This window comes from Chaetodon auriga, chromosome 18 (genome assembly GCF_051107435.1).
Source record: "Chaetodon auriga isolate fChaAug3 chromosome 18, fChaAug3.hap1, whole genome shotgun sequence".
Taxonomy (NCBI): Eukaryota; Metazoa; Chordata; class Actinopteri; order Chaetodontiformes; family Chaetodontidae; genus Chaetodon; species Chaetodon auriga.
In genome coordinates, this window is record NC_135091.1 from 15,304,985 (window position 1) to 15,327,449 (window position 22,465).

Sequence of the window (22,465 nt, forward strand, 5' to 3'; positions counted from 1 at the left end):
ACAATACTCGCACATGCAAGACACACTCAACTTCAGCCATGCTCAGTAACTGCTGCAGCAGGTGTCAGTGTGTATGTCTGTGCAACTTCACCCAACCCAGCCCCACAGTGACCCTTTGACTGTACCTGCAGCAAGGCTGGTTAAAGTGAGACCACAAAAGGCTGAAATGCAGGTAAAAGGTGCACAGGGTGAGAGAACAAGATGCAGTGAAGGAAGATGAAATGGAGGAGTATACTGGGAAAACAGCAAAGACTCCTGGGGTTGGAGAGAGAGAACAATTTGAAGAGAGAGAGAGAGAGAGATGAAGTCCCCCGTGGGCTGAGAAAGAGAGGGAGATAGAGGAGGAGGGAGGTGTTAGCCGCAGGGTAAAAAAGGAGAGGAATAAGGAAAGCAGGGTCACAGCATGGGGCAGAGAGCAAGGAGACACATGACAAAAAAGTGAGATAAGACTCAGTGTGGCAGCAGGGAAGAGGAGAAGACAGGATCTTTCCGTTCTGTCTTCATCTTTCCGGCAGCCTCTCTTCTGCTGGAGTGACTGCACGTTCATGTGTGCGTGTCCGCCGTGAGGATCCAGCATGGGGTAAAGCATGGGCGGCGTGCTCCTGTCACAGATAGGTTTCATTTGGTTGAAGTCGAGTTGGGTGGAAGCAATGTGCACAAACTGTCTGGGTTGTTTTTTTTTTGTGTGTGTGTATGTGTGTGTGTGTCACGCTCCATGGGTGGGCATCAACTTCAATTTGAGATCCAGCTCATACACAGGACTGTCTGTCCCTCAGAATAAATAGGTTTTTTTTTTAGCTTTTTTTTTTTTAGCCACGTAATTCACAGCTTGCGATGACCGAAACCTCCCTCTGAGAGATTCGCTGTTGGGTTCTGTCCAGATGTTCCCATTGTACTCTCTGTTTACACTTAATACATGCTGCCATACTATATTGTTGCCAGAAATGGTGGTTCTGATCGACCATTTCAGGCATTTCTTAATGTGGTGATAATCGATGCTTTTTGTATTAGTCTATTAATAGATTGCTTGTAGTGATTTTTTTTTTTTAGCCTCTTCCAGCTCCTTTTATCCCAGTTTCTCTCACCGCAGTTTCATTTCCAGATGCAGGGATGTTCAATTTCAAAAACATTTGCCCACTTTAGGATTGCTATTGACTCTTGCATTTTTCAGTATGTTTAGTGTAGCCTGTGTGCAGCAATAGAGAAATAATTACATGCATTACTTCTGTCAAAGTACAGATGAAGTTTAACAGTGGTTTAGCTGCACTTCAGCCAAAACTACCAGACATCCACCTAAGAATGTGTGTATTTGGTTATACATCTTTCTTTTATGCTTGGCGTTGCTCAAAGCTTGTGCTTAGCTGATATTTCCCAAAAACAGGAATGTAGAATTCACCAAAAATATAGCAAAAGGTCAGTAACAATCAGGGGGAGACATTTTCTCCCCACACTGCCATGGGTATAGACTGTCAAGAGCTGTCAAGACTTGGCTATCCCTTCATCCCGAACCACTCCTCTCCATCCTTCGATCCTCCATCCCTTCATCCCCTCCACACATCTCCCATCAAACCTCCGACTGACTGACAGCCATCCCTGTGAGCCTTCGTTTTCTTAGGAAAAACTCACACACATATGCACACGTGCACACACCCACGCAACCATCTGATCCGATGCCGTGACTCCCCGTCAGCGCTGCCGCTCTCCTGTTTTGTTGCGTTCTGACAGGCCGGTGTTGGGCTGCGGTAGCTTGTGAATGTGTTCAGGGCTTCAGGGGTCAGAGCCGCGCAGCAGCCTCAACGCCCAGATGTGGAACTCTCCCTGACGTGTCTGGCCAAGCGGAAAGCGCTGAGAACAACCCTGCACATGTGCTCTAGGTGATAATAAGGTCCTGCATGTGCACAGATGTACAATTCGGTATGTTGAGGCAGCATGTGGAATTGCTTAAGTTGGCCTAATTAGACACTGTGGGGGATCAAGTCGGTTTGGTGGAGGAGAAATTCCAAAAACAACATAGGAAATTACACCTCGTTTAGTCAGTCTTTTCTTTTACATTGTTTGGACTAAAGTGAAGAAAAAAAAATCCTGCGACATCAGGAAATGTAGTATTTGTACATCCTCCTCCGTGTTTAAGATGGAATTGAATTTGATCTTTCTTTTTGAACATTATGAACGTATACAGATATTAAAACAAACTTTACACAGCGGAACATTGATTGATGTGCACGGAAAAAAGAAAATCCCAAATTGGCTCAGACATAGGAACTTTGCCAAGTTAATTGAGGCAGTCAGTATCAACAAACTGAAACAGCTAATGGGATGAAAGAAAGGGAGATGAAAGGAGATAAAAAAAAAAATGTAATCCTATAAAGGCATAGAAAACAGTCAAACTTTTAAAATCCAGCAAAGTTGAAAAAGCGTGTGATAAAGAGAAATGGAGTACAAACACATACCGTACAGCAATAGCAGCAAACTAATCATGAGGAAGAACAATAGCAGAACAAAGGCAATATAATTAATGTGTGTGTAGGTGTGGTTGGAGGCTCCTGAGAGGGAAGACAAAGGGCCTGTTTTCGCTTAATTTTTTTTTTTTTTTTCAAAGAAGAGCCACTGTAGCTGCGACTGTCCTATAAAGCTACACTCCCATTTATTAGCTGGCGTATCCAAGGTCTGTTGGAGGTCTGGAGGGCCGTTTGAGGCTTGCAGTCTGGGGCATGAAGCTGTGATAGCGGGCCCGTGATGGAAATGAATCCAGCTCCAATCTCTTTTAGCATCGCTCCAACGTCACACGCGTCTTTTACCTGCTGCCAGAAAGGGCGACGACATTGCACGTCTTCTATTCCTTCCTCATTTTCTCATGATGGCTCTTTTTTTTTTTTTTTTTTTTTTTTTTTACTCGTGTACCAGACCTTCATCTTCACAGTGACACTGTCACAATTTCTCCTTGAGCCATCACTTTCTTTTCCGTCCTACGCAGAGGAACACATTCTTAAAATCTCACCGCAGAAGAGAGCCAGCCAGCTTTAAGCTGTCCACTAAGTCTAAGCTGTATGTCCACGATATGTCTGAGGCAATGCTTACTGCTCTGTCTGTTTGCTCAGCCTCAGCAAAGCCCATTGTAGTTTTTGTATCTTTCTCCTCCTCTACCCTTTTCCCTCCTCTTAGGGAAAAGCTCTCTGTTTTACCAGCTTTGAAAGAAAAAGCGAAGCTTAAGGAAAATATATAAGGGCATAGTTTTTGAACAGAAAGTAGCAGAAGGAAAAAGCAGCCGCCTATAAGATGTGCCTGTCAGGAGAGTGTCTGTGTGGACAAGTATTGATCCAAGCAGATGAACCAGTGGTTAGCCTTAGTTTGGAGTGTATGAAAGTTAGCTTTCCCTCCCTTCTCTCTGTTTTATTGCCTCTTTGTTTTTCACCCACTCTTCTCTCACCCTCTCTATCTCTCCCTATCGCCCTCCTCTCCCTCTCTGGCTCGCCTGCCTCGGCCCGCCTGCCTGCTGCTTACAAACACACAGCTCATTTCTGTCTGGCGGCTCGTCGTCTTGCCTGCTCACTGGAGCCTGCTGCTGAAGACTGAGAGGACCTGAGACACGCATGTGGCAGCCTGCCAACCTGTTTGTGTGTTTTGGATCACTGGTGTCTTTATCCGGCAGCTCTGTGTGTGTGTGTTTGTGCATGCGTGTCTGAGAGCGGAGATCGGGTGAGGACTAATAGGGACGAGTGCCGAATGTGCTTCAAGTATCCTCTTAATCACACAAGGTCCCCAGCACATGTGTGTGTATGTGTGTGTGAACGAGACAAGACACATCTCCACTTACAAATGTACACACATTGATTCTCACTCATTGATTTTGTAATTCTCTTATGCCATGCCCAAACAGTGTATGTTTCGCTGTGAGTGTTTGGACGAGTGACTGTGTAAGTTAGTGCTCGTGTTGTGTGTGGGGAGGGAGAATAAGAGAGCTGGGCGGCAACCAAATGAATGGCAGCCCCATCGGTCTTGGTAATTGAGTTATACTTTCCCATTTAACTCAGTAGTTTCCTGCGACCAAGAGGAAACTTTTCTATTTTGCGTCTTGTTTTGCATTTCCTGACAAGCTTATTGACTCAGGGACAGCCAAGGCCTGCTCAATTCAAAGCAGCAGACTTTTATCTATGCCTGGTCGTGCTGGTCGGTTTTCATGCAGCCTATCAAGGCTCTTGGTCTGAAATGAAAAGGATAAAAAGATTTTTTTTTTTTTTTACCGTGCCATTATTTAATGTATAAAAATGTTCGCATTCCTCTTGAAAGCCACGTATAAATACTTAAACATCAGGCAATGTGCCACAAAACATTACGTCTCTTAGCTGCTGCTGCACTCGGGTGTTTCAAAGAGGCTTTGATTCAGTCTTGGACTTTATTTACTGGTGAAAACTTTCCCTGATGGCCTGCTTTCTTCCATCCCTTTCCTTCCTTTGTCCAACCAAACCATCCTCTTCCTCCACCCTCCTCCTGTTCCTTTGTCCTCTAGGTGTAGCGGAGGTGATAGTTCTGGTGGGAGGTCGTCAGGCAATCGGGATGAACCAGCGCTCCCTGACAGCAGTCACCTGTTTTAACCCCCAGAACAGTAAGTGGTACCCGCTGGCCAGCCTGCCCTTCTACGACCGCGAGTTCTTCAGTGTCATCTCGGCGGGAGACAACATCTACCTGTCAGGTGAGCTAAATCGCCCACTCCAGCAGCACAATTGTAGCTTTCCTCTCACAGTCATTTAGTGGCACAGAGCAGAACAGCAGATGCCGTCAGTTTATCACACTGCGGTAGTGAAAGGATGTTCCCGCATCCAGGAACATTTCACGTTGACTTTAGAAACAAAATAAACTTAAGTGCATCATCATACGATTGGTTTGATGAGTCTTTCGAATCCCCAGAGGATCTATCCTGCTGACTTTTCATGTGTGCTACCATGAAGCTGACCTTTGTGCTTTTTAATGACACGTTTCAACAGTTATGTGATGGATTGTCATGAAATTTGGTACAGACATTCATGTTCCCTTCAGGGTGAATTATGAGAACTTTGGGGATCCTCTGATTTCCAGTTTGTCTATTGTTGCTGTACGGCTAAATACCTGCAAAATTGATGATGTTAGCCTCAACTGTACTTGTGTTTGCTAATTAGTAATACAGAAAATATGATGTCTGCTAAACATCTAAATGTTAATGTTTTTATTGTGAGCTTGTTAACACACTTCCATTAGCTTTTACTATGGACTTACTATAGGTTCTGATAATGATAATAACACTGCACAACATTTCCCAAGCTTTTCTGACTTGACATGAAGGGGATGAGCAGACGGTTCTTCTCCTGATGTTATCATGGGAACAGTTTTTGAGACATTTTTTGAACGTTAAAAAACATCATGGTTTTAAGAAAAGCAAGCTGTGGATTTTCTGCTCTCTGACCTCTTTTACTAAAAGTCACTCTGATCATTATGAGTCCTGACAAAGCTCTCCACACTTCACATTCATGCTCTCTTAGGGAGGACATTTTCACTCTATGACAGATACGATTCGGCAAAGTGAAGCTACCCAGACCATCGACAACTTCTTGTGACCTTTGTGAAACAGAGTTTTAAAAGGGTGGCTGTCCTCAAAGCTTACTCATCTGTTGCCTAACACTGCAGACAACTTTAATGTCTTGCTTTTCAAAAGAGTCCTTTTTGTGTAGAAGGTCTCTCCTATTTACCTTCTGTGGAGTTTTCTTTAACTTGACTCTCTTTTTTTTTTTTTCTCTCTCTGTCTGGCTTTACAGTTGCTGCAGTGTTGTGCAGTTTATTTTGTTCCATAGTGGCACACTGTGCACTCTGTGACTCCCTCTATGAGACAACTTTAAGTTGCTCCTCCAGAGGTAGACTGAATTTCTCCCTCCACGGTCCATTTGTGCAAGAATCCTGCACGGCACTCAGACCTTGACATTGCACCGTGGAAATGCAGCAGGATTTGTCCTGCGTGTACCTTTCCTCTCCCTCTTTTCATATAAATGTAAATTTGTGTTTGGGCATTGGAACAGGTCTGCATGTGTCCGCTGGGAGTCAGCCAGCCAGTGGAGAAATCAGAGGTGTTCTCGCTAGCCAATCAGCAGGCTCTGGTCTGTAACCTTCCTCACACCCGGAGCAGGGTCACTGAGTCACGGCTGGTGTTACATGTCAAACTACACAGCTAACAGGGCTGCTTTGAAGAGAGCTGAAACAAGTGCAGTTTTGATGGTTGGCCGGTTGACTAGTCAACGCAGCAGCGGTAACAACTTTCAGTGTGTTAAAGCTGTCCAACTCACTCACCAGCCTTTTTTTTAAAAAAAAAACCTCTGAAAAAATACAGCATATGTCAGAGTGGAGATTTCATTACTGAATAAAAAATAGTTTGAAGAAAGAGAGAAATACGAATTTTAACAAAAATTATCCGACCGCTTGATGCCAAAGTTTTGCATGCATACATAACCTCATAAGTTATATGGCCCTTTCCAGCCTCATAGTTCCAGGTACTAAGAAGCTTCAGGAACTAAACTAGAAGCTAAAAGTTCCTTTTGAACTCCTGTTTGCATCTGAAGAATCGATGACAGACTGAAAAAAATATGCTCAAAGAAACACATTCATGCTGTTATTTTTTTGTATTTAATGTGAAATGGGTCTTAATGTGTGTTTGAGTGGGTGGAATGAATGAATAAATGAAGAGGCAGAAAAGGAGACTTGAAACTCCAAAGTGTATGACTCCAAAGTAGATGATCCGCTGAGTGTTTTATGTTTTAGAGTGAAACTGTGATGAAACTGTTAGCTGTGGGGAAGCTGACAATCTAATGCTGTATTTAAAGTACAGGAACTACATTTAGTCTGTTTTTGCCTTTCAAAACCCAGGTAGAGTTCCTGAGTGTCTCAAAAGGAAACCCTGGGAAAGGTCCTAATCACCCTGCACACCCACTTCAATAACCCTTATCCGTCTATATTTCAGGTGGCACAGAGTCTGGTGTGATGTTGGCTGATGTATGGTGCTACATGTCCCTGCTGGACAACTGGAATCTGGTGTCTCGGATGACCGTGGCTCGCTGCAGACACAACAGCCTGGTATACGACGGCAAACTGTACACCATCGGAGGACTGGGCGTATCAGGGAACCTGGACCACGTGGAGAGGTAAGCGTCACGCAAAGTCAACAGCAGCCTGTCTCCAAACAGACACCATCAGCAGCTCCCAGCTGGCGACTGCACAGTCCCAGAAATCTCTAACCCCCGATTTGACAGCCATCTCCGAGCGCGCACGCAGACTGTTCTGCAAAAGTAGGTGGATGCTGAGCAATCCAGTTTGAGCAAATAAATATTCACACTGCGCAGCGAGATGTGGCAGATGGTGTGGCATGCAGTGGTGTGGTGCAGCATATTGCAAAAGTGGTTGGACAGGTTTGTTAGCATTTTCTGTGAGAGCAAAAGGTGCAGAGGAATGAATCTGAGCCGGAGCATATTAAATGGTCACAGCTGTGAGTGTTGTTGTGGAGCGACAGAGCGCCTCTTACTTGTTTGTGAGTGGCGCGTGAGTGAGAGGATTTGCTTTCAGAGAGCAGAGTGGCATACTGTGTCGGATTCCATCCACTTCAGTATCGACACATCGCCGACACTTCATTTGAAGGTCGTCCACTGTGGCCCATTCAGCTGGGTCTTTTCTTCCTAATATTTTTTTTTGTGTGTTTTTGTCGAAACCCTTCAGCATAGAACCAGACACCAACAGTGTCCTCATGGAGCATAATGAATTCCTAGTGGCATAAAACATGAAGAGGGATCGTCCAGATTTAATAATCCAATATCACATATCACTTGACTTTTCTAACGCTGCTCCCCATTTCTTATTTCTCCCTCAAACCTGGGCCGAGGAGTGATTTTCAGCAGAGAGAGGCCTACCTTCCCTGCACGGCAGAGCGAGATTAACCAAAGCAATCAAAAGAACATTACTGAGTACATTAGAGCAGGCCGCTGCCGCTCATTACCTAGCAGCTCAATTGATCTCCGAAGCTGTTCGCAATGCACAACAGTCCTCCAAATGAAACAGCCTAATTTGATATTTCCCCATAATGCTGCCATACAGTGTCGTTATGACAGGGGGTAGATGGAATATTTGCCCCATAATGGAAACGCATTTGATTCCTCTGTCTCCGAGCTGCTTAATTTGAGAGCTGCCGGTGCGTCTGGGGCATTCACGCCTCCAAAGAAATCAGCATCTCGTCGTGTGATGTGTTTGTATGTGTTTCTCTGTCTGTGCCCTTGTGTGCATTTTTGTGCAATCATGAAGCTTCTCCGAGGCCCTCAGCAACTGGACTCAATTATCAGCACCGTAAAACTTTAACCTACTTTGCGTCTCTCCAAGAACTGCCAGAGGCCTCTTCTTCTTGGTATTACTGCCCTAGCGCTGCACTCTCCAAGGTTGCAACGGTAAGGGAGAAATAACCCACACACCGAACGAAATGGTTGACTCTTAATAGTTGGGAAGAAAAAGCACGCTGCTCGGGCAGAAGCAAACCATTTGTAACATGAGGTCAGGGTCGTATTCACCGGCCTTATCATTTAAAAGCTAACAGGTCTCTCAAGCTGTTTGTGCAAGTTGTCGGAGAAGTCAACGGGCTTGTTTCTAAGCAACCCAGGCTTTTATTTCATGTTTTTCAGAAAGTGTTACATGGAGCAAAAGTCAAAATTGAGTCAGATGGTCTAAAGACTCACTGATCTGGGAATAAAATGCGTAAAAACGTGGAAGTTTGTGCTTTTAGAGGGGTCATAGGCGCGTCTGATATGCCTTTACCTTGTACGCCTGCTGATGTTTTATATTGAATGATATTGCACTGAAGATTTTTGGTGTTGATTTTTTTGTGATAATGAATACAAATGCATTATTCATTGGTTCAGACTTCCATTTAGAATGCGTTATTTGGATTGTCTAGCTTCTCTCTAACAAGATGTGTTGACCTGCTGTGAAAGCCTTTATCAACGACTTTGTTGATGAATTGTAGATTAATCAGGCGGCAAACGCTGGCAGCCTGAGCCGCATGCACTTTTGTGGAATGCACAACATGTGACTATATTTAATGCGAAGAAGGTCAGTGTTTTACTGGGGAATAAAACGGTACTGTAAAGACTGAAAATTCTCTGTATTCCTCAGATGAAACCTCTTTTGTATCTGCAATATTCTCTGCGAAAATACTTCACCCTGAAGTTTAAGTCGGGAGGAGGAATTACATTATATGCTTTTGGCCAGTTAAGACATTCAGATACCAGTCCATGTGCCTTAAGGGAGAAAGAAGATCTTTGCTTTGCCTGTGAAGCAAAAATAATGTGGTGGGTTATGCATAATTTACAGTAGAAGTTTGGTGGAGAAATTAATACTACGAACGTATTTGTTGGAACTGAATGACACTGTCCTCCTGCTCCACAAGCATAAATACCCATGTTCAAGCCATAATGCAGATTTTCACCTCTGAGCCATATTCACAACACTTTAAGAAACCTCCTTTTGAAAAAGTTTGAGGAGAAGCAGCTGTTCAACAATCACACATCACTTAAGTGTAATTCATCTCTGTTGGGTTGCAAAGCCATGAAGGAATTAGGTGACAACAAAGACACCGTTGATGGCCATCTTTGCTGTGGACTATAAAAATACATCAGTGAGTCTCTGCTGAATAATCCCACTTTACCAACAACAATATCACATAAATCCTCTATTCAGCCTGAAGCAAGACCTCGCATCCATACTCAGTAGAGCTAAGGATGAGGCTTCGACAACTTTGCAAAAGAACACTGATGCATGACTGACTAACTTTTGAAAGAAGAATTAACACCCCCTGACTCAGTTCAGTGCAGCCTGGTTGCAGCTTTCTGTTACGACCAGTACCTCATAGTAGCTCATGTTGGCTAATGTTAGCAAATTTTAGGCAGATATTAATATATAACAGAGATTACTGAGTCAGTTGGCTGACTTTTGGACTCATTGCTCTCATTGCCGTTTGAGGACATGGATCAGAAATAACTAGATCACCTTAACTTGAATCTCATTTGTGTGATGCGACACAGGTTTGAATGGCTTATCAGAAACAGGAAGAGATACCATGCCTCCCACTGAATCTATTTTGAAACTGAGCTGTATGTGCATCCACCTCGCTGACAAACGGTGGGCTGGCACTTGGAACAATTTCCAACCCTTGCCAACAGTTTTTACCACAATGTAGAAATATGTTCCGAGATTAAATATTTCAACAATGTGAAGGGAAACAGTACGGGGCCAAATTTTGCACCTAAATGTGCATGTTTGTTTTGCAAAGGAAGAATGAGCAATTTCAAGGCTTAAGGAGGATTTGAATACCAGGCAGCTGCTCTGTAAAATCAACTCAACAGACAGGTGCTGTAAATCAAATACACTCTCATCGGCTTGGAGAAGAGCTCGACTGATTAACGGTTTATCTAATTCCTCTAATTACTTCTTTTTGTAACAAGACGCACCACAAAAGCACCGTTAGATAGATTATTTGTCTGAAAATCTTGAGAAAACTTGAGAACTGTTTTTTGGGTGAAAACTGCTAAACTGATGTATATTCTTTGAGTTTTTAACTGTCGAAACCTTTTTTTTTTATTATTATTATTTTATTTTGGACAGCTATGTAACTAAAAAAAAAAAAGCTTGTTTTATAACCTTGGCATTGCTCCCGCTCCTACGCGCCAGTGCCTGAAGTTTGCTTCTGCATACATTTAGAGCACTTTTCTGACCTTAAAATTTCATATTTTAACCAGAGAAGATCATAAAGTTTATATATGAATCATTACATAAATCTCAAACGCTGTTGAAGATTATTAAGATCACTTTCAGGCCGTTTCTGAAAGCATTTGTTCCTATCTGCTTTGACAAATGAGCCCCATTAACTGCTGATCCTTTATTTTGTAGCTAACCACCAGATTTGGCAGGTATGGCTCTGCTGTGAGACACAGTTGGCTCTGCTGCAGCTCAGCATTGTTGGGCCAAAACTCTAAAGATAGTAGAGACTCCAACAGGGAGGCAGCCAGTCCACAGCAGGACTAAACCCTGGCCAGCGGAGATAAGGGAACTGTTACTCAAGCCTTTTTTGTCGCCTCCGCACAAGGAGGAAGAACTGCACAGGTCTGAAGTGCGGTTGTAGAATGGAGAGCTAATAACATTCAGAAATCATTAGTCAGTGCATGTGAATGGCTGCCTTGTTTGATATGCAGATGGCTGGTGGGGATTGTATATGAAGGCTGGGGAATGGCATGAAACGGTGCGACAGCCAGAGTTGATTTGCTCCGCTCATGGAGTGATTGATGCGGAGATTGTTTACACACGCAGCCAGTCATTTTCAGCGTGTATGCGTCCGCGTATCTGTGTGTTCCCGTGTTCATTGTTCCTGGACTGTATGTATATATGTATGCCTTGCACACGCTTGTGTCTATTTTTGCGTCTGCCTGCACACATCGGGCGGCCTCAGTCAAGGTTTCTCACCTTCCAGCTCTGGCTCTCACCACCCTGACTCCTAATTTGCAGTCCTCCCTGCCTCCCTCGCTCCCCTTCTCTCCATCCATCTCACTGAGGGTTTCACGCTCCTAACCATGAAATTCACCCACATTCACAATTATGTCTTCAATCAGAGCCATCTCAAAGCTAGTAGGATGCAGCCTTTCTTTGGGAGCGGCAGGAGGTCCAGATCAACACTCAGAGGACTGAGCCAGCTTATTCCTGTCTCCGCTCTCTGCGCTAATGACTGACAGATTTTTAGGGATGGGAGCAGTCAAGTTCAGGAGGCTTTTAACTTGCAATCAGGTACCCTGGGCCTGCATGCTCCTCAGCATGTTGAGCCTTTGGCAAACCAATATGATTGCAGATATTGAATAATTCATGGGTGTCTAATGATGTGTCAATCACAGATGGTTTTGTTTTATTTATCGCACACTATGCACAGGTTTGTGCGTCCTCCAAGCTCTATTGCAAGTTAATATTGCATGAAGACTGTTAGCAACATGACACTGAGTACAGCAACTAGCTTTTCTCATCAGGGATTTGGTGCTGTTTGGCTAACAAGTCTGGAGGAGAGAAGAACAACTTGCAAAGATCGTGTTCTTGGGCTTCTTTATGACTTCTCACTCTAAAATGACCGTTTAAATTGCAGTACATAAACCGGCGGCTGTAAAGTCGGTGGAGAAAGCTCCATTGTTTGTGTACTGTTTTTCAGCTTTATTAGCTGGCACATTCGTTGTTGTTGTAGTTGTTGTTGTTGTTGTTGTTGTTGTATAAGTGTCCCTGTACTTTACCACTCCACTGTGTATAGTTATTCAGGCGTCAGTGTTGTCTGACGGCGAGTGCTGATTTTCAGAATTGTTGTTTTCCATCTCCATGAAGGTTGTTCAGCTCCCTTTTGAGTGGTCAGCCTTGCTCTGACATAACCAATGCCTTTATGCTACTTATAACACAACCCTCCTTCTTCTATTCTTTGAGCTTTACTTTATCCATTAAGTGGTCTTATACTTTTGACCAGCACAAAGGGCCATTTCAAGAACATTGGCTGTGTCTGACGCAGGAAGCGAATCGTAATGCTTGGAAGACCTTGCAGAGGAGCGTTGAATGGCTCCTGGGAAATTTCATCAACTCAGCCATGACCAAGAAGGTTCGGCAAGATGGAGATTCCAGCGGGAGGTTTCATCATGCCTCACGCTGCACACAGTTGAAGTCTTCTGTGGGCTGCTCCATAAACTGACAAGTCCTTAAGTACTTGATGTCCGCGGGTGGTGTGCAGGCTGGGTTGCCAGTCACCCAGAGAAAGGTCCCCTTCTGTGGGACGCCAGGGGTGGGAGAGACCCCACGTCGCACTCATAGAAGGAGGAGGCTCCAGCTGCTCTTTGAGTTGTGGTGAAGCATGGTTTGCATCCTGGCTGCCCGTGTGAGCATACTCTGACAGGAATCTGCTCCTTTTGTCTGCAGGCAAAAAAGAAACTGTCATGCAGCCAGAAAGAGGAGATCACGGCCATTCAGACTTATTCCACTCACACATAATGCCATCCACCACCTAGATCTGACTCCCTGAAAGCAGATGCACTTTAAAAGCACACACTATATGTGTATAGGCAGCTCTCGCTTGGAGATGGAGGTCCTTCTTTGTCCATTTCAGCTCCCTGCCCAACAGCACTCTCTTTTGGAGAGTGTGGGGAAATAATCAGCAGGGCAATGATGCTAATAACAACGGAGCACCCCGTCCCTCTTCAGCCCCGGGTGTTCGACACCCTGCAGCGAAAGAGTCAAGAAAGAGGGAAGGAGAGAGACGAGGAGCGAGCCAAGAAGAGTTTAGTAGAGCGGAGCCGATGGGAGAAGAAGAGAGGAGCCTGTAGATGCAGCAGCCCCCAGGTGGGCCTGTGAGCTCTGCGCAGTCAGTCACGCTGGTACTACTGGGCTCACATGAAGGCACCCTCACTCTTCTCTCCCAGCCCCTCCAGCCTCTCTACACCAATAATGAACTGATGAGCTGTTGTGCATGTCTTTTATATGTCTGTGTGTATGTTACTGTGTGGCTCTGTTAAAATATACTAGGTCAGACAGTGCCTAGGGCTAGTTTTGGAGGGGGGGAAAGGGGTTGTGGGGAGGGACAGCCGGCCCCGGTAGCCCCGCAGCATGGCACTGTAGTCGCGGACAACGGGCTCCCAGTGCCCCCCTGCTGAGACGGCTCCCCCATGCCGAGCTAATCCCCTGCTCCTCAGGATTAACCAACTTCACAGCGCTGGCCCCTACTGCGCTGTCAAGGCAGCGGTCCACCCTCCAACCCTACCTCAGCCACCACCACCCTCCACCCACCCACCCCGGCAGTCACACTCACATACACCCTCATTACCCTCCCGAAATGTCAATGTTGATTTTCACTTCTCATGTCTCTGTTGTCCCTCTCTGTCCTGCTCACTCGTTTCCTTTGCGTGTTATTGTTTACTGAAAATCTTATTTACTTACTTCCATCCCAGCGAACCATTCTTCAAACCACGCTGCCACATTCAAATTGTTGGAATTCGAACTTAGAAAATCCATTTGCAAACTCTTGAAATCTGAGCTGTGCGTCACAGTGAACATCGGCTCTGGAGCATTTTTGTGTCAAAGCCACATACAGGTACGAGGTAATGCAGTGCAGACTTTTTTTTTTTTTTTAATGAATTAGCTAATTAGCTCTAGTTCTGTCCAGTGAGTTAATTAATCAATTGTTAGACCAATGGAATATTAATTTTTGATAAGCAATTAATAGTCATCCTCAAATCTGAGGATTCCTTGTGTTTCTCTGCTTTTTGTTTTCTTTTGTTTTGTTTCATTTCCGGACTTTTTAAAGCCTAAGCAATTAATCACTTCTTTGAAACACAGATAAATAGATAAATGGATCATGAAATAATTGGTAGCCCCAGCCCAAGATGTGATACGGCAACAATGACAAGAAATTTGCATGGATTTGATGTTCTCTATGACTGAAACTTATGCAAGTTTCACTATTCTGCCGCTGTGCAATCTCCATTTGGAAGCGGTCAGCAAAAATATAAAGCGTACATGGTTTGTTGTGAAGGAGTTCTCCCTCCCTCATTTGTTTATGTACTGTATATACGCACACAGATCATCACATCTCTCTCTCGTCTGTCCATGCCTCCTCGCCTCCCCCCATCCTCCCCGCTGGTTTCCTCTTTTAACCACAGTCTCCATCCTCTCCTGCACCTTCTGTCCCATTGTTCCCTCCGTCTCTTCACAGCGCTGATTAGGTGGGCAGGAGATGATGGGTGTATTTGGGGCCTGTGAGGCTGGCGATGTCGAATCTGTCTGACACGCTCGAGCAAAGACACGTCTCCTCTTCATTGTCTTCTAATGGGGCGCTGAGGTCTTGGAGACGTGGAGGTGCAGGTCGATGATGCAAAGTGCGTGCGCGTGCGTGCGTGTGTGTGGGTGCGTGACAGTTATGGAGAAGCATTGTTGAGCGGCAGCAGGTGTGCCCGAGGATGGTATTAGGGACAGGCAGAGAGAGGCTGCAGGTAATGAGTAGTACGGGCTGTATGTGCTTCCGCCTCGTTGATAAACGATGGGCTGGCACTTGGTACAATTTCCAGCCTTTACCAACAGGCAAGTCATTTTTCTCTCACCTGCTTTCTGCTTCTCTGCCTTTTCCTGTTCTCTTTTTCTGTCTTTTATCCTCCATCTCTCTCTGTCAAAAACACACACATACATTAAAAAAAAAAAAGGTATATTCCCCTTGTATCCCCCTCTTTCACATATCAGCCTGCTACCCTGCCACCCCTTCGTTCATGCAGCCAGTCAGGTTGCTGCAGTTCGTTGCTGGCTAATTATCAGTGGTTAGGATGTGACAGATGCCGCCAAGATGGTTGGCAGTCAGTTCGCCGTCCCCCCACAGGAGGAAGCAACGACTGACCTTTAGAAAGCACAGCCCTGGCAAACCATCGCAATATCCAGACAGTGCACCTCGCCGGAACCCGGGGAGGGATCGACACTGGAGGTGGGAGGGTTAGTTGTTATATATAGATTTGTCCTGTGTGTGTGTGTGCGTGTGTACGCCCAAGGTGAAGGTGTTCACATCAATACAAGATAAGTGCAGACACTGTGCTGTTCTCAGCTTTTTGTACAGGTCTGTCTAGTGTGTGTGTGTGTGTGTGTAGGTGCGTGCATGTGTGTAAACGTTTAATTTATTTCCAATGGATAAGGCAATCATTTATTAATGGACCCCATTAAGAGCAGCCAATAGGAGCCCGTCTTGCTGAAGACCATCTTTTTCTTTCCAACATTTCCTTCACTCATTGTTTATTGATGAAAGTCTTAACATTTATTGTCATGTAGTTGATTTGCACTCAGCTTTCCCTCAAATCTGATTCTGCTTGAGTTATTTTTTTCTTTTGTTTGTCTGTTTCCTTGTTTTTTTTTGTCTTTTTTCAAATTCATATTCACTTATTCACATACATGCATTGAGTATGTAGGCCTATGCATGCATGTATTTATATTCTTGTATGTACTGTATGACTGCAAGCTCTCCAGACTTTCCTACATGAATGACTTTCAGATATTTAACCATGCTACTGCAATGCCCCTATGGATGGTCGGTCATCCTCAGCGGCACTAGTCTTTATTTAGTGCTGATTAGCAAATGTTAGCATGCTATCACACTGAACCAAGTGGTTAACTTGGTAAACATTATACTTGTTTAACATCAGCATGTTAGCATAGCTCAAAGCACCACTGTCTCTAAGCACAGCCTCACAGAGCTCTTAACATGGCTGTCTTGTTTCAAACTTAGGGTGCTGGAAACTTAATGAACCATTCTTAATGAAATCTTTTCATTTAGTGTCACTGTTTACATAGTAGCCAGAAGGTACCCGCACCATTTTTTTGCAACAGAGAACAGAAACACAGCCGAGTTCTTAGCTTCCTAAACACACAAACACACACACACACACACACACACACACACACACACACACACACACACACACACAAACACAAACCCATAACTTAGCCATCAAACCTCAAGCTTTGGCTAAAGGCACTTTCTCCCCAGCAATTTGGGTGTCAATTTTAATTTAACCTCCCCCTCCCACCACCGCTATAGCACCACCCCACAGTGCTGCCCTACATGGCTGCTATCAACACAGGGGCTTACATTGGTAATGAAGTGGGGTCTCAGTCTTCCATCTCCCGTCTAGTTTTGAAGAGCGCGGAGCAGTAATTGGTGTACGACCTACACCACCGGCAGCACTCATGTCCCCTGTCCTATGTGACATTCCCATCCAATTAAATCTGCGTTGACACACACACAGAAGCTGAAAGAGCACACACTCACTATTATCATGGCTCCCTGAGTTCTCTTCCTGATAGTCTTTCAAGGTGCCTTTTTAAGTTTACACAAGTGTTGTACAGCATATCTCCAGTTTATCTTCATACAGAATTTGCGTGGGTATACAGTACATACATGGACAGATGTGTGCCAGCACATTGAGGAAGCAGATTCCTGCTCTGAATGAGTTCATTCAGAGGGATTATGGGCAAATCTGTGTGGCCGGTGGATGGATTGCTCTGTCTCACAAGGATTAGCTGAAGGTGACACTGAGGCGACAGGTCTGTGTCCATCTGTGTTTGTATATGTTGCCATAGTCTGGTGTAGTGTGTGCGTGCACGCATTTATGCATGGTGTCTGCACGTATGTCTGTGTTATTAGCCTGAAATGTGCTGTAATCCATCAGAGTTAATGAGTTGTGTGTGTGTTCTCCTGCAGTGATGGCAGTGGAGTGTGTTTTGTGTGTGTGTGTCTTTTGGCTAACCTTGACTTCAGTCTGTCAGATGAACACACTCCGAGGCCGTCCATACGGAGAGCAAGACTCCATCAGATCCCCAGATGTCATCACACACAGTCTGTCAGATGTGTGTCGCACGAGCAAATAACAAGCAAAACGGCTCTGCCCTTGAAGGGAATGAGAGAGATTTGGGAGTTTGGGAATGTAGAAGTGTGTCAAAGGTTAAATCAGTGGCTCCCGACCTGGGGGTCACGACCCCTCAAGGGGCCAGGAGATAAATCTGACAGGTCATGGGATGATTAAGGGGATAATATTTAGGGGATTTTACCTCGTCATGCTGCTGTAAATCCTTCAAACGAAACAAACTTAAACACATGCTGTTCACAGCTCATGTCCACACCGTGGCCATGACATGTGAGGAGAGGTCGCATGTCGACTTAGATGCTTTTTGTGTTTTTTTTTTTTTTAAGCAATCACAAACCAGAAACGTCCAGAGACTCTTTGAAAGTTCAAATGTAACCTAGTCATAACATCCTTTACAGACATACTTATGTATGTGCATACTTTAAGAAGAGATTTGCACTTCTCTTAATTAAATTGCATCACACAAACAAGAGATTAGTTGTTTCTGGATGTATGAACCCAGTAACTGAAAGGTGTAATTGTTGGGTAGCTGACCTAACTGCTAACCTTGACAAATCAAATATACTGTTTAATAATATGTAAACTGCAAAGATTTTAGATTACGTTTTACAAGAAGAGCATCTGGAATAACATCACCTACGTTAGTAAAGGATGATTGCTCTGAAACACATTATATGTATGGTTGTATAGATTATACATGTTATTTTTCACCCTTTTGTCCATTAGCTTGTGGTGCTACAGTGCCTTGCTGTTACAGTGATTTTTGATTGGACAGTGCAACAGATGATTTACACATTACATAAGTCTTTACTAGCCAAGACGTTTCTTAAGTTGTAATGGTGCAACACAGTTTAGTAAATTACTTACAGATGAAGCTGCAAGCATGTCAGCAAAAAGAGGCGCTTCCTATAGGATGCAAATACCCAAACATTTACATTTCTGAGCAGCACTGAGCCCTGCCTGTACAAGGCAGGAATCAGTAGATTTCACCATAAGACATTGATTAGCAACCCCAGGAGAGAGAGCGCAGGTACAAACAGCTGTCACATGCAGAGCAAATCAACACGGGGAACAGAGGTGCATACAAAGGAGTTCAAATTAGTTGTCACAAAGCTGCTGCTTTTGTTTTCATCCCTCACAATTTAGGTAAAGCTGTTGTTTGTGAAATAGAGCGTGGCAAAAGGTGAGTTTGTGCGCGCAACTCCTGCCACATTTGACAACCTCTGCTTGTCCAAAAAACATCAGCACAGCACTCAAGCTGCATATTAAATTAAACGTACAGATCATAAAAGGATCTCCAGTGCTTCTCCATTATCGCTGTTAACTTAGACCTACTGTATACCTTTTTACCGCTACATTCATGCACTAAACACTTCAACAAGGCCATATTTAGAAGCGTACACGTCTCATAGCAACCACAAGGCATAACATTGCATTATACAATCTTACTATTAAAAAAATAAAAAGCTATAATAGCGACATTCCTTGATTTCTGGGCCCATTGTGGCACTCGGCCGTGTGTTTTATTTTCAAGGATAAGTGGCCAAACACAGATGGCGTCAGAGTCTGAGAGGTAATTCCAGTGCGACTACAATGGAGTTTGAGCACAGGACACAGTAAATGTTTAAACAAGGTTTTGGTTTCAGTCCTTCAGAAAGAAAGTAACATGAGATAAACTTTCATTGAATTTATTAAATAGAGAAGGACAAAGGACTATTATCTTGTTGGATTTTTCAATCACAAGGTATCAAAACGCATGCAGTGTGTTCACTTTCATGTCCATACACTCACTGCGGATGTGTGTGTACATGTGTCCAAGTGCAATATGTAACAGTGTGTAAGTCTGAGAAAAATGGTGACGCCGTTGGTTTGGAGACATGTGTATGCGCGAGTGTTGGTGCCCAGCAGACAGGAGGGTGAGAGTGGAGGTGTGGGTAAGGGCCTCACAGCTTCTGTGATGTGCTCTGACACACAGATGGCAGCTGACACAACACAGATAGACTCTCACCCTGTCCTCTCGCACCCACTCTCACCCCTCCTACGCCTCCTCCTCTCCAAAATGGATGTTCTCTCTCCTGTTCGCCTTCATGCTCTTCTATATCCTGCCTGACTTGATAGACATTCAAATTAATGCAAAAAATATAGTCGCCGCTCTCCTCTCCTGCTTTTCATTTCCTCGTCTTTACCCCTTCTCTTCCTTCCTTCGCCTATGTCTTTCTGTCGTCCTGCTTCACACACCGATCTTGCTCAGGTGCGAGTAAAGCATTTTGGATGAGATTGTAGCAAATATGCAAAGGAGCAGGATGTCACAGTTGAGTGATTTCAAATGAACATCCACACTATCAGCAGCTTTCTTTGCCAAAACAGCCGGCATGCACCACACATGTGCAGCTAAATTTGCTTTGAAATGAAAGTTCAGCAGACTCATCTAACTATTTTTTTCCCCTTACTGGCAATCTATAGAGTGGTTTTTGTCATGCTGTTGAGATTTCCCCCACCTTCCTGCTAATGAACATTAAACATGGGAAATGTTCATGTAAGCAAATGAAGCCTATATGTGTGTGCAAATTGTTTTGAATGCCCTCCAGGCCGAAGCTGATTCACACAGTAGTCCTGGTTTCCTCAAGCCAAATCACAACCTCTCACTTCATTACTTCTGACAGGAAACAGAGGGCGATGAGGGATTGATGCACTCACATACACATGCACTCCCTCTCTTCTTGTACCTCTTCCAACGGCTTTATAGAAACCAAATTTTGTCGAACATAGGGCTGCATGCAAATGTCTTATATATTAAGGTCCTCTGCTTTAATGACTCTCGACACCAGATGGGGGAGCTTGCAAACTTGGGGGTTAACTGTAGAATAAAATAAGACAGTCGGTGGTTTGAAAAGAGAAACTCAGTGTGAACTAACCTCAGTGTGGACCACACTAGTCAGCACCGTGAGGTACAACGGTATGTAGAGCTCAATGCTAAATGTGCGACCAACTGACAACTGTGAGCATGACTACCATGCAGTCAGTGCAGTGTGAAAATTTCAGCTATGATCAAAACCAAAAGTGACCCTTTGATTTGGTTGCAATCTGACCCTTTTTTTCTTTCGCAATCGAGGCAAATTTCCCCACACAACTGAAGCAGCTTTAGTTTTTCCATGCTGAAGTGTGCACGTGCATCTTGAGGGTGCATGTGGGCAGCAGGAAGAGAATGCAAGATAGATGGAGAGATAGTGTTCTCGTGAGTGAGTTACATAGCCGGGTGGGATAGATTGCAGGGATTAATGTGAATTTGTAACTTAAGGGCATGACTTCCTGCTCGATAGAATCTAGAGCATCAGCTCCTTACTGCAGGCGATTAATGCATTGCTTTTTGCTTTTTTCTTTTTTTTTTCAACCAACTTCAATTGCATTCTGGTGCATGCACTCAGTTTCTAAAGGTTACAGTGCTGTTGGTGTGGGCATGTGTGGTGAAAGCGCGGTTAACAACTTGAATGAATGCAGCTTTTGACAGTGTGTCTTTCCCATTTGTCCGTCATCTTCTACTACAAGGTGTTTGGTTTTTCAAAGATAGTGTTATTAGCTATTGTTAAGCATTCAGTGTTTGCATGCCATTCCAGTTTGGCTGTAACTGCAGCATAATGCACTCTTCTTCCTCTTAATGGATCTTTTTGCCAGCGTTGAGGTGTATAGAGCGCAAGTGGTTTTTGTTATCTGAGAAAGGCAGTTTTTTTTTTTTTTTCATTCCTCCCTGCTGTAACTCCCCTCTCTTTTCTCACTCCATGCTGTAGTTTGTATCCCAGGGGAAATGGAGGCATGCAGACTGGCAACCCATCTGGTATACTTTATCGTATGCGTGTCTTTGTGTGTGAAAGAGAGAGTCAGAGAGGTATGGAGTAAAGCGTGGTTCATCATCCACGCTCCCCTGCAGGTAACCATATTAGTGAATTGATCGTGTTGCCACAGGCACGCTCTATGTGATTGGTAAGAGAGAGACACAGATGGCTCCTCTATGCATTGTGTAGGAGGGTATGTGGTCAGCTTCATGAGACAGGCATCTTGACTTCCTCTATCACATTAGGCATCACATGTATTATATCACACTTATTGATTCATGTTGTTCATATGCATTCCTCTTCTCCATAGCGTCTCGGTGCTGAAAAGCAGGAGGACGCACACACAAGGCTTTTAGACGTGTGATGCCACAGAGTAAGTCCGATGGAAGGCTGCAGAACAGCCCACGCTTGTATCCATTCATTTTATGGTCTTTGACTGAGATGCATGTTCCCTGGTTAATGTTACAGTGAGGCCCCCGAGGGGCAATATCTGCTCATGCACCACATTTTGCCGCTCGTCTGCGATGACATCATAACTAAGTGACACAGTCTCAGCTGGTGAAGGCCACGTCCAGTCACATGTTCTTTAAAGAGGGCAGAACTGGATTTTAGAACAACAGTGCAGTGTATCCACCTGCTCTCTTGAGATGCAATATGAAAACAATCCCATAGAGGATAAATCTAAAATAGTGTATTGTTGAATACAGATTTAATTGAGATAAAGAGGTGGCTCAGCTGATCTCCTCCAACAGATCATTCCATAGTCCAGGAGCCGTAATTGCAGGGATTCTCATATGGAACTAGCAGGTTGGATGTATAGTCAATAAATGTGTAGTTTATGTGTGAATATGCCATGCAGATAATGCACAGTCCACCCTTGTATTCAACACCTGGTATTTAGTGTATATATATATATATACTCTCCCCAGATTGTGGGTTGCAGACTGGCATATTAAGGTTGGATCTAATTCTTCATGTGCATTAGGCAGAGCAAGCAAGCAGGTGGGGGGATGGCGAACCTGTCTGCTGTCAACACAAACAAACATGCCAGGTGTGACTGTGCATTTCCACGGCAACTCTCCAATTTCACCTGTTCTCGAACATTATGCTTCTTATCCAGACGGGTCAGTGGAGAACGAAGGCCAGAGAGATGTTAGCTGCAACTATTTTACCAAC

The 22,465-nt window shown here is 44.2% G+C and overlaps 1 protein-coding gene across 3 annotated transcripts in view; it reads left to right on the top strand.

The window, feature by feature from the left end:
- Positions 1 to 22,465, top strand: part of klhl29 (kelch like family member 29) — a 194,260-nt gene that overhangs the window by 155,094 nt on the left and 16,701 nt on the right. For all 3 annotated transcript variants that reach the window (XM_076755522.1, XM_076755521.1, XM_076755523.1), the window contains 2 exons: positions 4,508 to 4,690; positions 6,980 to 7,160. In XM_076755522.1, coding sequence (XP_076611637.1) covers positions 4,508 to 4,690; positions 6,980 to 7,160 — 364 coding nt within the window. The remainder of the gene's footprint in view (positions 1 to 4,507; positions 4,691 to 6,979; positions 7,161 to 22,465) is intronic.